Source organism: Labrus mixtus, chromosome 8, assembly GCF_963584025.1.
Source record: "Labrus mixtus chromosome 8, fLabMix1.1, whole genome shotgun sequence".
NCBI classification, from domain to species: Eukaryota; Metazoa; Chordata; class Actinopteri; order Labriformes; family Labridae; genus Labrus; species Labrus mixtus.
Genome location: NC_083619.1, coordinates 8615004 through 8629970, shown reverse-complemented (window position 1 = coordinate 8629970; position 14967 = coordinate 8615004). Strand labels below are relative to the sequence as shown.

General features: G+C 37.7%; 1 protein-coding gene across 2 annotated transcripts; it reads left to right on the top strand.

The window, feature by feature from the left end:
- Positions 1–515: 515 nt before the first annotated feature.
- LOC132978787 (protein lifeguard 3-like) lies at positions 516–14170 on the top strand. Of its 2 annotated transcripts, none has more exons than XM_061044099.1 (12): positions 516–652; positions 6400–6717; positions 7781–7848; positions 7988–8052; positions 9707–9760; positions 9843–9893; positions 10187–10226; positions 10954–10991; positions 11086–11173; positions 11311–11406; positions 11509–11562; positions 11659–14170. In XM_061044099.1, exons 2-12 carry the CDS (start codon positions 6405–6407, stop codon positions 11806–11808), a joined length of 1017 nt encoding a protein of 338 aa, XP_060900082.1. In that variant the 5' UTR covers positions 516–652; positions 6400–6404; the 3' UTR covers positions 11809–14170. The 2 variants fall into 2 exon arrangements, with proteins under 2 accessions (XP_060900082.1, XP_060900081.1); XM_061044098.1 differs by having other exon boundaries at positions 577–642; positions 6389–6717.
- Positions 14171–14967: the final 797 nt, after the last annotated feature.

Genomic DNA, 14967 nt, shown 5'->3' with positions numbered 1-14967 from the left:
GGTTAATAAATAATGTAATTATGTAACAGATGGGTTAATTTACCTGAGGTCATTTCTTTTTTAACACAACTGATTCATCTCAGATCAAGGAATGATGATAAAAAATAAGATAAATATATCTATTTTACAGACACAGTTAGGTGAAATTATCAAGTACAGTAGTGTGTTTAGATAATATACTAAATAAAACACAGTAAGTGTAGAGAGTAAACGCACCTAGTATGTTGTTGTAACATGAGACGAGCCTGTTGAAAATGAGTCAGCTAAACCCGGCAGGCCTTGAGCCCAACACAGACGCACACACTGGGCGTTTGTTTGTGTGTCTCCGAGTGTGTATCTGTGTGTGTTTGGGTGTGTTTGTGTGTGTGTCAGATTCCTGTGGACTCCACCCTGCTGCTCTTCACTGTTCCAGGAAACTCTCTCTCCGCTGCTTCACATCCACAGCTGAACAACCAGCAGCACACACATGAGGACTGACTGACAGGCTGCTGAACAAGTTCAACCTTGTACCCGGACTCTGCTGCACTTCAGAGGGTTTTCTGTACACGGAGAGGGCGTGACTGAGAGCGGAAAAAAAAAACCCTGTCAGCCTCATTTTGACGCACGGAATAAAGACGAGCAGGTTGCCTCCGTCGTCGCTGTCTCTAAATCGGTAAGTTGAGTTAATTTGTTGAGTTAATGTTGTTTTGAAGCTGCGGAACGATTGTTAAATATATCAGTTTGTGACAGGGTTTCATCTGTTGCTGCTGGTGGTGTGATGAGCGTGTATTTTGTGGTTTCTATTCATAGCAGTGTGGGTGTGTTTAGTTTTTGCCGTCCGTCACACACCTGAAAAGGCTTTTTGTGAGAGGAGGTTTTGGTGAATAGGGTGGAGTGTGGTCAGCCTGTGTGCTCTGGATATGTTAGCTTGTTTGTCAAAAAACAGCTCAGTCATCTTTGTTTAACAGTCCAGTAAACCCCAGAGAATATAGTTTGAGTTCAATGTATATTTAGACAAACATCTTTAAACTTTGGTATCTGAAATATGATCATTTATTTTGGGTTGCACATCCTGCTCAGCTCAACTACCTGCTTAAAAGTGTGGCTGATAAATATCTCCCTGAGGCTACTTTTATATTCACTATCACACTCTATCCTACTTCATGCTGCAAGCAGAACACAAACTTCAACTTGTCAATAGATGAAATGTAGTGCAGACATATTGTCACAGCATGAGAAGTACAGGAGTAACCATGAACACTGATGTTAAACTGGTTTTAAAGTGTCCCAGTAAGCTATGAAACCAAGCTAGCCACAGGGCCTTTCACCTGAAACACACAAGAACCACGGGCAATAGGCCTACTTAATCTGACTTTTATTAACAATAAGTAAATAAATAAAGCGTGTTTCCCTTAGTTATTATGTGTTGTCGTGTCTTTGTGGTTCAATAGCATTCCTCTCAGTTAGTTCATTCAGTTAGTTTTCCACATATAATATAAACATCGCTGAAATGCCCTCCAGGTGAGATGATACAAATAACTGAATTAGTTAATTTCATATAAAAAATGAGTCCTCTTTGGGTTATTCAAAACCCATAATTAGCTGTTTAAAGCTCCTGTGAGGCGTTTATAGGTGGATATTAAACTGAGTGAAATAAATACTGTTATCTCTTTAAAACAGACAACAAGACCATCAGCTATAACATTCATGGTTTCTGTATTGTTGCAATTACAATTCTGCAATTCATTTAGCAGACGCTTATTTCCAAAGTCAGAACATCAGAGTATAAAGTACTGAAACTGCTAGCAGGGGGAAGAAGGAGACTGATAAAGTGATTAACAGGACGCTTCATAAACAGCCTTTAGGAAAAAATGTGATCAAAAACCACTTCCTACTCCCACATGCCGTCAGCACCACGGTTTTCTGAGCGCACCCCTGATATGCTGAACAAGCATCCCAGGAGGACTACAAGACCACGCGGGAATAACGAGAAAAACGTGCAAACAACATGCTGCTTTGTCTTTACGGGTTTGATGTGTTGTTCTTTTGGTGCCTGTTTTGACTTAATGTTGATAAAGTGATGGAAAAAATCCGATCATGAGTCCTTATCGTGTTTTGTTTTGAAATTGGCCGCACACTCTGTGTGTGTGTGTGTGTGTGTGTGTGTGTGTGTGTGTGTGTCTGTGTGTCGTCCTCTGACTTCCTGTCTGGCTCACTTTATTCTGTCTAACTTGACGCGTGCTTGCAACTTGCTCCGTCGAAAAAAGACTTGCGGCGTATTTAAAACGTAGCAGAGCGAAGTGGCGCTGCTGGCACACAGAGTATGTGGGAACATTTTTGGAGTAATACACGTTCAGGACAAATAAGCAAAGAGAGACTTTTTCAGCTGCGTCCAAAGGGGGCGCTAAAATCAACACAAACCAAAAGTTCCTCACAGGAGCTTTAAAAAGAGCTGAATACTCAACATGTCTCAGGAATGTAACTGTGCTATTTAAAACAATGTTTGTATTTCTACCTTAATTCAATTCTTAATCTCAAGGAGAACTTATAATATGCAAAACCATAAAAAATGATTTAGATGATAAGTGATGTAAAGGTTATTTGATGTAACATAGGTATCTTCACCCACAATTATTTTCTTCATTAAATCATATACCAGTTTTTTTTATCACAATTTATCACATTTGGTCCGAACAGTTTTCAATTAGAAATCATAATATCTGTTTTAACCCTCATGCTCTTTGTATTTTAATATGTCTTCAAAATGTTTTCATTGTGTTTTATCTGCTGGAAGAGATCCCACAGAATCTGGTACCATTTATTTTTATAGACAAAAAACACACTCAACAAAAACAAAAACAACTGGGTGCTGAATCCCCAAAAAATTTACTAAATTTGGAGTGCTGTCCTTACCATTTATTTTTAGCCTGAAGGTCACTGAAGAGCTAAAACAGATATCATGAAAGTTACAAATGTACTCTCTTATATTTGATGATGCCACACCTCCCTTTAGGTCTGAACATATTAACTCTTTTACAATTGAAGGCAGGATTACAATATAACCCATAGAGAACAACAAAACATGTAAGAACCTCTTATCTCCCTTAAATAGCCCCACACTAATGAAAAACATGAATCATAAATCATACAGAGCAGGATGTTCTGACATGTTTTGCAGCATTACATGTTTCTGAAAGGGGAAGTGTCATGATGAAAGCCAAATACAGAATGACTGCAACAATACATTCTCTCTAATATAAAGAGGGTGAAAGATGTAGGTTATATAAACATCAACAGCTGACTATTTCCAAGTCAAATCAAAACTCAAAACAGACTCAAACACAATTTGAAAGGGACCTCCACAAACTGGTTCTTTCTGTTTTTATCTTGTGAGGTGTTTCTGTTATTCAGTAAACCCATGACAGGGTCTCTGTCTAAGTGAGGTGTGACGACATGTTTAAGAAGCTACGTGGACAAAACTAATGTCGACAGTGTCGTGAAGGAGGAAAACTTGACAGCAGTGACTCATAATGTAATCACTCTGTGGTTGGATTGAGATTAGTAGGAAATCAACAAAAGCCACAATATATTTTATCACTACAACACATTTTCCAACGTCTATGACCTCTATCCTCTAAATGTCAGCTTTCAAGAAGCGTTACACCCTCCTTTTCAAACACGCCTTAAGTCGTCTGGTCTGCTGAGTGCTCGCACTGACCCGAGCTGTGATCAGCTCTGCGTCTTGTTCTGAGGCTGTTTGACTGCTCAAACTCTGAAGCACTTTTTCCATGCAGTGTTTTGGGTCCTGTTGCTTGGTGCTCTGGATGTGATGAAACTGCAGCATGAGGTGGAGCCAGCTGTTGAATTCTTTTACTGTGTTTAGTCCCCTAAACGTCACAGTGAAAACAGAGCTCAGGGAACACTTGGCATCTCAGAAACACAGGCCGGTCTCTGTAAATAATATGCTGCCTGAGTTTCTGTGAAGTAGCAAATAGAAAAGATCATCGGAGAAATGTTAAATCCATTGTGGGAGGAAAATGTGTTTCAAATCGACATTGTAAAAAGTGGGATTGTTTTGTTGCTAAAGCACTTAAGAGTATCTTGTAAAACTACCACAGCCCTTTTTTTATTATCACGGCAGGAACAGGGAAAAGTTAGACTATATTGTATGTGACTGCATTGTGTGAATGTGTGTGCGTTAGTCAATGTGTGATGTGTTATTAGACATTTCCCTCAGAAGTGTTTGTGGTGATTTCTGGGCCTATGGTGGGTTTTTGGGAACCACTTTACTAAGCAGAAGCATATGTTCACCCCAAATGTATTAGATTATAACTCGGGCGTATGTTGGTGTTGGATAAATCTGTGAGCACATAATTCACAGCAGCTCAACGCTCAGGTCTGAATCCAGCGAGCACCTGCTGTAGGTTACTGAAGCCTGGATTATTGCATACTTGTTTTGAAAAGTCAGGCTTGATAAAAAAAAAAAAAATCTAAACTGTCCGAGATTTTTCCCAACTCAACAAACAGAGGCAGTCACTGCATCCTTTAATATTGAATCATGAAGAGCTGTGGGGTAGTAAGTGATTAACAGCACTCTTTTGGACAATGTGATGTGGAATGTTTCCTAAAATAACATCATCACCTTCAACAGGAAAGGGCATCTTATTCATGTTTCCCAGCCTATAGAAGTAATGATTAGATCACACCACAACCAACACACAGCTTTTTTTTAAGATTTATTTTTGGGCTTTTTAAAAAAATGCCTTTATTTAGAGAGAGGACAGTGGATAGAGTCAAAAACCGAGAGAGTGGGGAATGACATGCGGGAAAGGAGGATTTGAACTCGGGCCGCACGCTTAGAGAACCAGGGCCTCTGTACATGGGTTGCGCGCACCAACTACTACGCCATCTTTGCCCCAATCCAAAGTTTTTTAGGCTGTTGTCAATGTGTTTCATGAGATGTATTTAGATATATTTAAAGAGCACGTGTGATAAAGGAAACATTGGGTAATGTGAACAAACTCTGCAATCAGTGATAACATTGTCTGATAATTTTAGGATTACAACATGAAGTGCAATAAATAAAGATAAATTAAAAGCATGTTCATTTATAAAGAATAATTTATACATGGAGCAATTCAAAGTGCTTAACAGGTAAAAACAGAACATTATGATCAACAAGAGAGTGTGTGTGTGTGTGTGTGTGTGTGTGTGTGTGTGTGTGTGTGTGTGTGTGTGTGTGTGTGTGTGTGTGTGTGTGTGTGTGTGTGTGTGTGTGTGTGTGTGTGTGTGTGTGTGTGTGTGTGTGTGTGTGTGTGTGTGTGTGTGTGTGTGTGTGTGTGTGTGTGTGTGTGTGTGTGTGTGTGTGTGTGTGTGTACTTTTTATTTTAGCAGGGAGGACTAACTGAGACATGCGTTTCCTTTTTGAGGGTTTCCCTCAAACTCAACATGTAAAAATGATGTAAATTGTAAAATATGACCTTTAAACTTGTGTTTAGATGAATGCTAATACATAAAAGCTTAAACCACTACCCATATGCGCACATTACAACAGGTAAGAGTTTTTCTTTAGCAGTTCAGTCTCTAGCTTCATATGAAACCAAAGCAGACAGCTTAGCTTCAGTTAAAAAATATTTCACGAATCTACAGATCTACATCAAACCACATCAGACAAATATAATAAACTAGATTAGTGTTGCAGAGTTTCCCACAGGTTGGTGTTTTTCTGTGATTAATTGTTATCAAGATAGCTGCAAGCCAGTATGAAATTATTTAAACTTAACTTTACTATGTTGGAGCTTTTCCTTGTTCACTTAGGAAGCTATCTTAATTTGTGGGCTACTTTCAAATATTACGAGCTAGCCAAGCGTGCGTGTGTGTGTGCGTGTGTGTGCGTGTGTGTGCGTGTGTGTGTGTGTGTGTGTGATAATCTGTGATGAGTGTATATTAATGGAAATGTGGAAGTATAAATCAGGCTTCAAGTTCACAATATGTTTCCTTACAGACTTACTTTCTATTTAATTTTATATAAGCGTGCTAAAACTGAGACAATTCCCCCGTGTCAGCTAAAATTCTTAAAGTATAATAATTACTACAATGCAATACTTGACTTCTAATAATTCATTTTTGTTGTTTTGATTTATAATGTCTTCTTCATCTCAGTTAGATTCTTGCTGGATTTGTTGGGACAGTTTCATGTGACAGACGTTACAGTGGAATTCTAATTTATTATCTGTTTTGTTCTTGTATGCTTGTGTTCTTCCTTTTTTCATCCTCACATGATAATTGATTAAAAAAAACTTTCTAAAAAACTGATGCCACAACATATTTCACTCAGGCATCTCACGTTTTTTTTTTTTTTTTGTTCTCAGCTTTCCAACATGAATCGCACGTTAACGTCTCTTTCTACCTTCCTCACAGGTGACATGTCCAGGTCAGACTACCCTCCAGGGTATGACGACTCCAGGGGCCCGCTGTACCCGCCTCAGGGTGGGAATTACCCAGCACCCCCTGCGTATGGCTTCCCATCCTATGGTGGTCCGCAGCCAGGTCAGCCCCCGGCTCCCTACCCCACTGGTCCAAACACCCCCCTGTACCCAGGCCAGCCTGGAGGCTACGCTCCTGGCCCATATCAAGGACAGCCTCACCCTGCTGGGCACCCAGGGGGGCGCTACCCCAACCCCCCGCCTATGCCCCCTGTCATGCCACCCACCATCCCATCAGACATCCTGAGCTCTGGTAAGACTGTATGATGTGTGTTTATTAATGGGAAAAGGCTTCTTTAAAAAAGTACAAGTGCCATGTCCTTCCACCTTAGATTATTCTCTGAAGAATTACATGTTTTGGTACTTTGCCCTGACATTACAGAAGTTACACTGGCTTGACTATTTTCAGAAAAACATAACCTACACCTGGGCTTAAAAACTGTTCTTAAAAAGTCCTCCACCAAATTTGAATTTAGTCAAGAAAAAAGTTTGAATGCATCTTTATATTCATAAAAAAATCACTCTGTTTGAGGCTTAAATTAGTTAAACCACATTCAGGAAGATTCAGATGAGAAGATCAATACCACTCATATCAGTACAGCAAATACAGAGGCGTAATCAGGAGACGCCTAGTCTCTCTGAGGAAACATGGGGAAAGTCAGCCTGGTTCTGTCTGAAGGTATTACAACACAACTACCCACACTTTATAGATAGGTTCAGACAACAAGGAGAGACTAACATACTAAGTTAATGTGAATCCTGCTGGTCACTTAATATGAGTCAAGCTCATTTGTGTCATTTGCATATTGATTAAGATATATAACTTGAATGAGGAATTCAGTGTTAACTCTCAGCGTCCTCGGGAGACGGTCATGGCAGTTCATGTACTTATACTTTTTTTCTTTTTTGTTTTACAAATCTGCCCCTTGATATAGTTCATCTAATCACAACTCAACTTTTTCATTTTGAAGTCCATACTGCTGTTGTTATTACAGCTACAAGCAAAAAGCTAGATAGAGTGAAACTGCAGGTCACTAGAGACAGACAGACGGGTGCTCCGCAGCTGAAACAGAGCGTCAGTCACAGGTGTTCATGAGAGACATCCTGCTGCTCAGCCCACTAACAGGGCATCCATACAACATCAGTGGACATTCACCATAAAGCTTCATCTTTCTGACTTGAACAGTTCACATGTGGTTACAGATTAAATCAACTTAAACGGCATGTTGCGTCAGCTCTGAGTGAGGATAAAGAACATGTTCGCTTTATCGCGCTGTGGTCAGTTTTCTCATACTACTGTTCTGCTGATGTCACAGGTGATGATTTTGCGGCGAGCGATGGCGGTTGGGACAGTATGAGCATTCGACACGCCTTCATCAGGAAGGTAAAACACACACTGTCACACAAACCACCGTGTATCGAGTCACAGAGCTAAGCACCTCTGGCTGTCATCTGTATTTATTTACATATATATTAGTCTTCACGATATATATCGTTTTTATTGTCTTCACGTGTGTTTTCAGGTGTACATGATTTTGGCGGCTCAGCTCCTCCTCACCACATCCATCGTGGCAGTATTCACATTTGTGTGAGTAAACAACGTGTGTGTGTGTGTGTGTGTGTGTGTGTGTGTGTGTGTGTGTGTGTGGATGTGTCTATGTATGTATGTCTGTGTGTCTGAATGTGTATGTGTGTATGTGTGCATGTATGTTTGTCTGTGTGTATGTATGTATTTGTGTCTGTATATGTGTGTATGTATGTTTGTATTTGTGTCAGTGTATATGTGTGTATGTGTGTTTGTATGTGTGTCAGTGTATATGTATGTTTGTATTTGTGTCAGTGTATATGTGTGTATATATGTTTGTATGTATGTATTTGTGTCAGTGTATATGTGTGTATGTTTGTATGTGTGTCTGTGTATATGTGTGTTTGTATGTGTGTCAGTGTATGTGTGTATGTATGTATGTATTTGTGTCTGTATATGTGTGTATGTATGTATGTATTTGTGTCAGTGTATGTATGTATGTATTTGTGTCAGTGTATATGTGTGTATGTATGTTTGTATGTATGTATTTGTGTCAGTGTATATGTGTGTATGTATGTTTGTATGTATGTATTTGTGTCAGTGTATATGTGTGTATTTATGTTTGTATGTATGTATTTGTGTCAGTGTATATGTGTGTATGTATGTTTGTATGTATGTATTTGTGTCAGTGTATATGTGTGTATGTATGTTTGTATGTATTTGTGTCAGTGTATATGTGTGTATGTATGTATGTATTTGTGTCAGTGTATATGTGTGTATGTATGTTTGTATGTATGTATATGTGTGTATTTATGTTTGTATGTATGTATGTATTTGTGTCAGTGTATATGTGTGTATGTATGTTTGTATGTATGTATTTGTGTCAGTGTATATGTGTGTATTTATGTTTGTATGTATGTATTTGTGTCAGTGTATGTGTGTATGTATGTTTGTATGGATGTATTTGTGTCAGTGTATATGTGTGTATTTATGTTTGTATGTATGTATTTGTGTCAGTGTATATGTGTGTATGTATGTTTGTATGTATGTATTTGTGTCAGTGTATATGTGTGTATTTATGTTTGTATGTATGTATTTGTGTCAGTGTATATGTGTATTTATGTTTGTATGTATTTGTGTCAGTGTATGTGTATGTATGTTTGTATGTATTTGTGTCAGTGTATATGTGTGTATTTATGTTTGTATGTATGTATTTGTGTCAGTGTATATGTGTGTATGTATGTTTGTATGTATGTATTTGTGTCAGTGTATATGTGTGTATTTATGTTTGTATGTATGTATTTGTGTCAGTGTGTATGTATGTTTGTATGTATGTATTTGTGTCAGTGTATATGTGTGTATGTATGTTTGTATGTATGTATTTGTATTTGTGTCAGTGTATATGTGTGTATGTATGTATTTGTGTCAGTGTATATGTGTGTATGTATGTTTGTATGGATGTATTTGTATTTGTGTCAGTGTATATGTGTGTATGTATGTTTGTATGGATGTATTTGTATTTGTGTCAGTGTATATGTGTGTATGTATGTATTTGTGTCAGTGTATATGTGTGTATGTATGTTTGTATGGATGTATTTGTATTTGTGTCAGTGTATATGTGTGTTTGTATGGATGTATTTGTATTTGTGTCAGTGTATATGTGTGTATGTATGTGTGTTTGTGTATCACGCTGTAACTGTGCCTCTGTCTCTCACAGCGAGCCTGTCCGATATTTCGTACAGAGAAACCAAGCCATCTACTGGGCGTCATAGTAAGTCAGATATGCAGTTTTATATGGATTAAAGAGAACGTGTGTGACTATTAACCCTTTCACCTTTATATATCTGTTTTAGTGCTGTGTACTTCATTACCCACATGGTGCTGGTCTGCTGTAAGGGCCCCAGGTGAGTGTGACTGTTCAGTTTGTAAGTATAAAGAAGTCAGTCATAGTATCTGGGTGCCTCCTGTAAACAAAGGAAACTCTGCTAATGTACACTCTGTACATGTGTAAGTAGTGTTTTTAACAACAACGTCACAACATTTAAAAAAAAAATAGAAATCAGTAATGTTGACGCCAACGGGTGTGTTTGCTTCTGTAGCTCATGAAGAGAAATCTATGCCAATTTCAGTCTGTTGCATGAAAAGTGAAGAACTCCTCGCAGCAGCTTTAATCTTGTAATTACCGCTCTGTTTGCAGGAGGAAGTTTCCATGGAACGTCATTCTGCTGCTCATCTTTGTAAGTCACATGGTTTGTAGTTGACTTGTTAACCAGGAAAGGCGTCATCACAGGCCACTCCCTGAACTTGTATTAACTCTATTTCTTGACTTCTGTAGCTTACGTTACTTTGAAGTGAGTCACCAAGGTTGTCTCGGGCTTTGTTTGCAAAGTTTGTTTGTTGATATGTATTTTATCAGATCTGTGGGCTAAAATGGCTCCATGTACCACGGTACTTGAAGAGCTATTTGTACCTGTCAGAAGAGGAGATCTGTTTTTATTCAGCTTTTAAGGGTCAGCATGTTAATGTGCCTTTTCTTCTTTTCATCTTCCTATCCACAAAGCTGTTTCTAAAACGTAGCAGATAAAATGGGCATTTCCTTTTTTTAAAAAAAGAACAACATTTCACATTAGTCATGATGTCTTTCTTCTATTTTAAATTAATTACAGGGTTTCAATGTTTTGCTAATCATCTTATACTTTCTATTCACGTTTGTCTTTCTGCCTCAACTCTTTAGACATTTGGTTGTGAATGACGTTACAGCTCAACAAAAGCTTGACATACTTCACAACATTAATGTCTGAAGCACTGGAATGCATCGTAATATATTGCATTTATCATGTTTTAGTTATTATAAATTTCCCCCCAGTACTATTTATAGATTATAAGAAAAGCTGTTCAAGTCTGTTTTAGGAATGCTGAGTTTCTTTGATTAAAAATAACGGTTTATTTCTTTATTTTTGACAGACTTTGGCTTTGTCCTACATGACTGGAAGCATTTCTAGGTAAACAAAACAAAGCTTGTTTGGCATTACATAAACATTGCATCTTTTTTTCCTGCAGTTTTTTTCCTAACTGTTTGCTGCTCTTTGTTTTTAGTTTTTACAACACAAAGGCAGTGTTTCTCGCTCTGGGCATCACTGCCGTCGTCTGCATCGCTGTCACCGTCTTCTGCTTCCAGACAAAGGTACACTGTGTTCTTGTGTGTGTGTGTGTGTGTGTGTGTGTGTGTGTGTGTGTGTGTGTGTGTGTGTGCTGATCATCTCCATATGGCTGCAGTGTATTTGTTTAGTCAAACGTATGTGTTGCTGTTTTCTCTTCCAGGTGGATTTCACAAAGTGCCAGGGCTTTTTCTGTGTGCTCGGGATCGTAGTTTTTGTGACGGGCATCATTACAACCATCGTGCTTTCCTTCAAATATGTGAGTTCGACCTGATTAATCTGCTGCCAATACAACATAGTATGTTGATATCTTGTGTTTTAGTTTCAATGATTTTACTGATGGTGTTCTTTATTGTTGCAGATGCTGTGGCTTCACATGCTGTATGCAGCAATAGGAGCCATAGCCTTCACCATGGTGAGTGTTTTATTGAAATGCTCTCATTGGGTTACGTTATGTATCACTGAACACGTTTTACACTGTTGTTCTGAGTGTTTCTTGTGTGTCTTGTAGTTCCTAGCGTACCACACACAGCTGCTGATAGGAAACAGGAAGCACTCTATCAGTCCGGAGGAGTACGTCTTCGCCGCCCTCTCCATCTACGTCGACATCGTCCAGATCTTCATCTTCCTGCTTCAAATTATCGGTTCTTCGACCAAATAAGTCTACCAAAGACACAACAACCAACTGCGGTCAGAATCATTACCTTTAAAAAAAAAAAAAAAAAAAAAAAAAAAAAAAGCTTTGCTTTGTTGTGGATAACAATACATTTATAAAAGTCATGATGCACTCCAGGAGAAAAATGGAAGGGCTGAATGAGATTATGTCATAGTATAGGTCAATATGGTCAATCCTATGAACAAAAAACACACTTTTTCTAAAGTCCATACTTGTTTGTATCTGCATTGGCAGCTTGCCAGTTATCAAAGATTACTGATACTGCAACATAAATACCACAAATATTTATGGACACAAGAAAGAAAGTGACATTTAATCACTCTCACTGGATTTAATCAAACGTGTTCCTCTGCATGTTAATGTACATTTAAACATTCACATAAACTTCTGTATTAATGTTGAATAAGAAGGTATTTATGTTCGCTCTGTTGTTCGCTCTCCAACATACCTGCACGTACAGTAAAGGTGAGCAGCAAAACATAATGTGGTCGACATCATCAGAGCTGGGATGATGATATCCACTCTGATAATAATTATCTTTGTACAAGCTGCTTGTGTTCTGTCTTGGCGGTAGGATAAATGTGTCATGATTCATGAAGGGAGTGAATCATTAAAAGCTTCTCGTAAATGTTTTATTTTTTTTATTTGGGCATTTTTGTAATTGTAATTTGAAGTTACTTCAAGAAAAGTTTTTTCTTTGTTTTCCTGTAAAGAGTTGGACATTAGGACAGATACCGCTCTCATGTCATGTGTTCAGTTTGTTCGCTCAGCATGATAGTGAGGAGGAAACAGCTAGCTTGTCTTTGTCTTGAAGTAAATCATCTGCCTTAAAACATCTCTTAAATACTTGTTCTAATCATTTTTTCTTTCATACATCTTAAACATGATAAAGTGTATAACAATCCACTTTTTTGTTGGACTCTAGAAGTCACTTTTATTAAAAATCTCTGTTACCGGACCTTTAATGTTTATACCTCAATATTTGGTACTGATTAAACAAATGAGATCAAACATGGTGATTTGAAAGCTTTAGATTCGTTGGTCAGCAGTTTGTCACTTTTAGACAGAGCCAGGCTAGCAGTTTCCCTCAGCCTCCAGTCTTTGTGCTAAGCTAAGCTAAGCTGCTGCCGATTGGCTGTGGCTTCATATTCACTGAACACACATTTTAGTGGTACTGAAAACCGCATCTAACTCTTAACCAGTCAAAACAATATTGTTAAAAATTATAATATAAAATATTACATAAACTCTTTTTATATGCATGTTACAGGACAAATGTGTACAAGTGTTTATTGTGCAAACTGTTTGAACCAACGACTCAGTTGCACTAAAAAGTGTTAATGTGCCCAAAACAACAATAGTTAGGATGGTAGCCTAAGTACCCAAACACACTGGGTATCAATACTATGACTATTGACCCCTGATATACATCTCACCCTCAGATCTGCTCTGTGTTCATATAATCAAACCTTTACTCAGTCTTTAATACAAGTGTTGCTATGGTAACTATACACATCCTTAATCACTACAGTGCCTTGACAATGTTTCTGAGATGATTTTTTTTTACTTGAAGTACAGGTGCATTAGAACTCTTGTAGGATATGTTACATACTGTTTGTCTCTGTTTTCACATTTTCTTGTGTTACAGTCAGATTCAGGTCAGATACAGAGCGTCAGCAGGATGAGTTGTTCCACACAGGATAACACAATAAACTCTGTGGTGTTAAATTATTGGAACATTCCTGAATGTTGGAGTTTCAGCTGATGTGGAGCTTGTTCCCACCGCTGCTCCTCCACGTGTGTTCATATTGAAGTTACATACAGTATAACCACAACTCCAAAAAAAACGAAGGCAAACACTGTAAATGTGCAGTATACACATGAATGATGAGGACAATCTGTTTGCCTTTTATATCAAATAAAGATTTGTATTTGTGAGTTTTTATGTGGCTCATTATTGTTGTACCACTGATTTTAGATTTTTACAAGTTTATACAATCATAAATAAACTTTATTTTCTTTGTTATAATGTATTTATCAAGATACAATGAAATGCTCAATCTCAAAGAGTGATTTCCAAACATTTGGACCAAATGTTTCATTTGTAAATAACAGTTAAAACCCTTTTCAAGCTGCTCCTGTAGTTTTCTTCAGCCTGCAGCTACAACACATCTGTAACAGCTGCAAAGTTATCCTTCGCGTAAATGCACCAAGTCATGGTACATTTACAAAATGTGCTTGTTTTTGTCACTGACAGCCTCGTACACAGTTATGGTGTACACTAAGTGTTACATTGCTTTATTCAAAGCCACCATACTCTGTTGAAAAAAATAAAATTTTACCCTCAGAATATTGGAGTTGCTCGTCTCTGGCTTCCTCAAGTGTTAACTTTTTTTGTGTACTTGTCTGTTTCACTAATACTTTGTCTGATTCAAACTAAGGATTATAATTTTGAATGGTAACTCATTGCTACTGTAAATATCAATAGTTGATTGCAATTAGTCACGGTTTTTATCTTGTTGAAATTCCATTATTATGCATTTAAGAATAACATGTGAGGCTTTTATTTTGAATGTTTTTACCTGCTTAAACTGGGAGTACTTAACTTGCTGTTTGAATTCAACAATGCTTTTATTTTGAAATAGAGTAAGGACCTTCTGGTAGTTTAAAGTTACAGCATTAACTTCACCACGGGAGAATAAATGAAAGCAGCTCAAAGGAACATTAACAAAATGAAATTATATGATGAGGTGGATATTTCTTTTAAAGTGAAATGAGACATTCAATGATGGAGCAGTGTCCTTCTTTTCCATCACTGTGACTACAGGGAGACACTGAGGAGGCTTATCTACGGTGCAACTAAAAGGTCAAAAGAGCATGGGATTAAATTGCAATTAAAAAATGTTTGCATTAATTTCAGACCTTTATTAATGGTGATTAACTAGTTAATGATGACATCCCTGTTTTCAAATAACCATTTCAAAGGCAAAAGTCAGAGCAACATAAGCAAAGTAATCAGTCATGGGAGTGGTAGATGAACAGCTCATGTGTCCTGTGAGGTCAAATTGGTGGTTTTCATAATGGGTCTGGTTATTTCTTTCTGGTTTAAAAATAGATCTTGCCTCAACAATAATGATCTTCCTC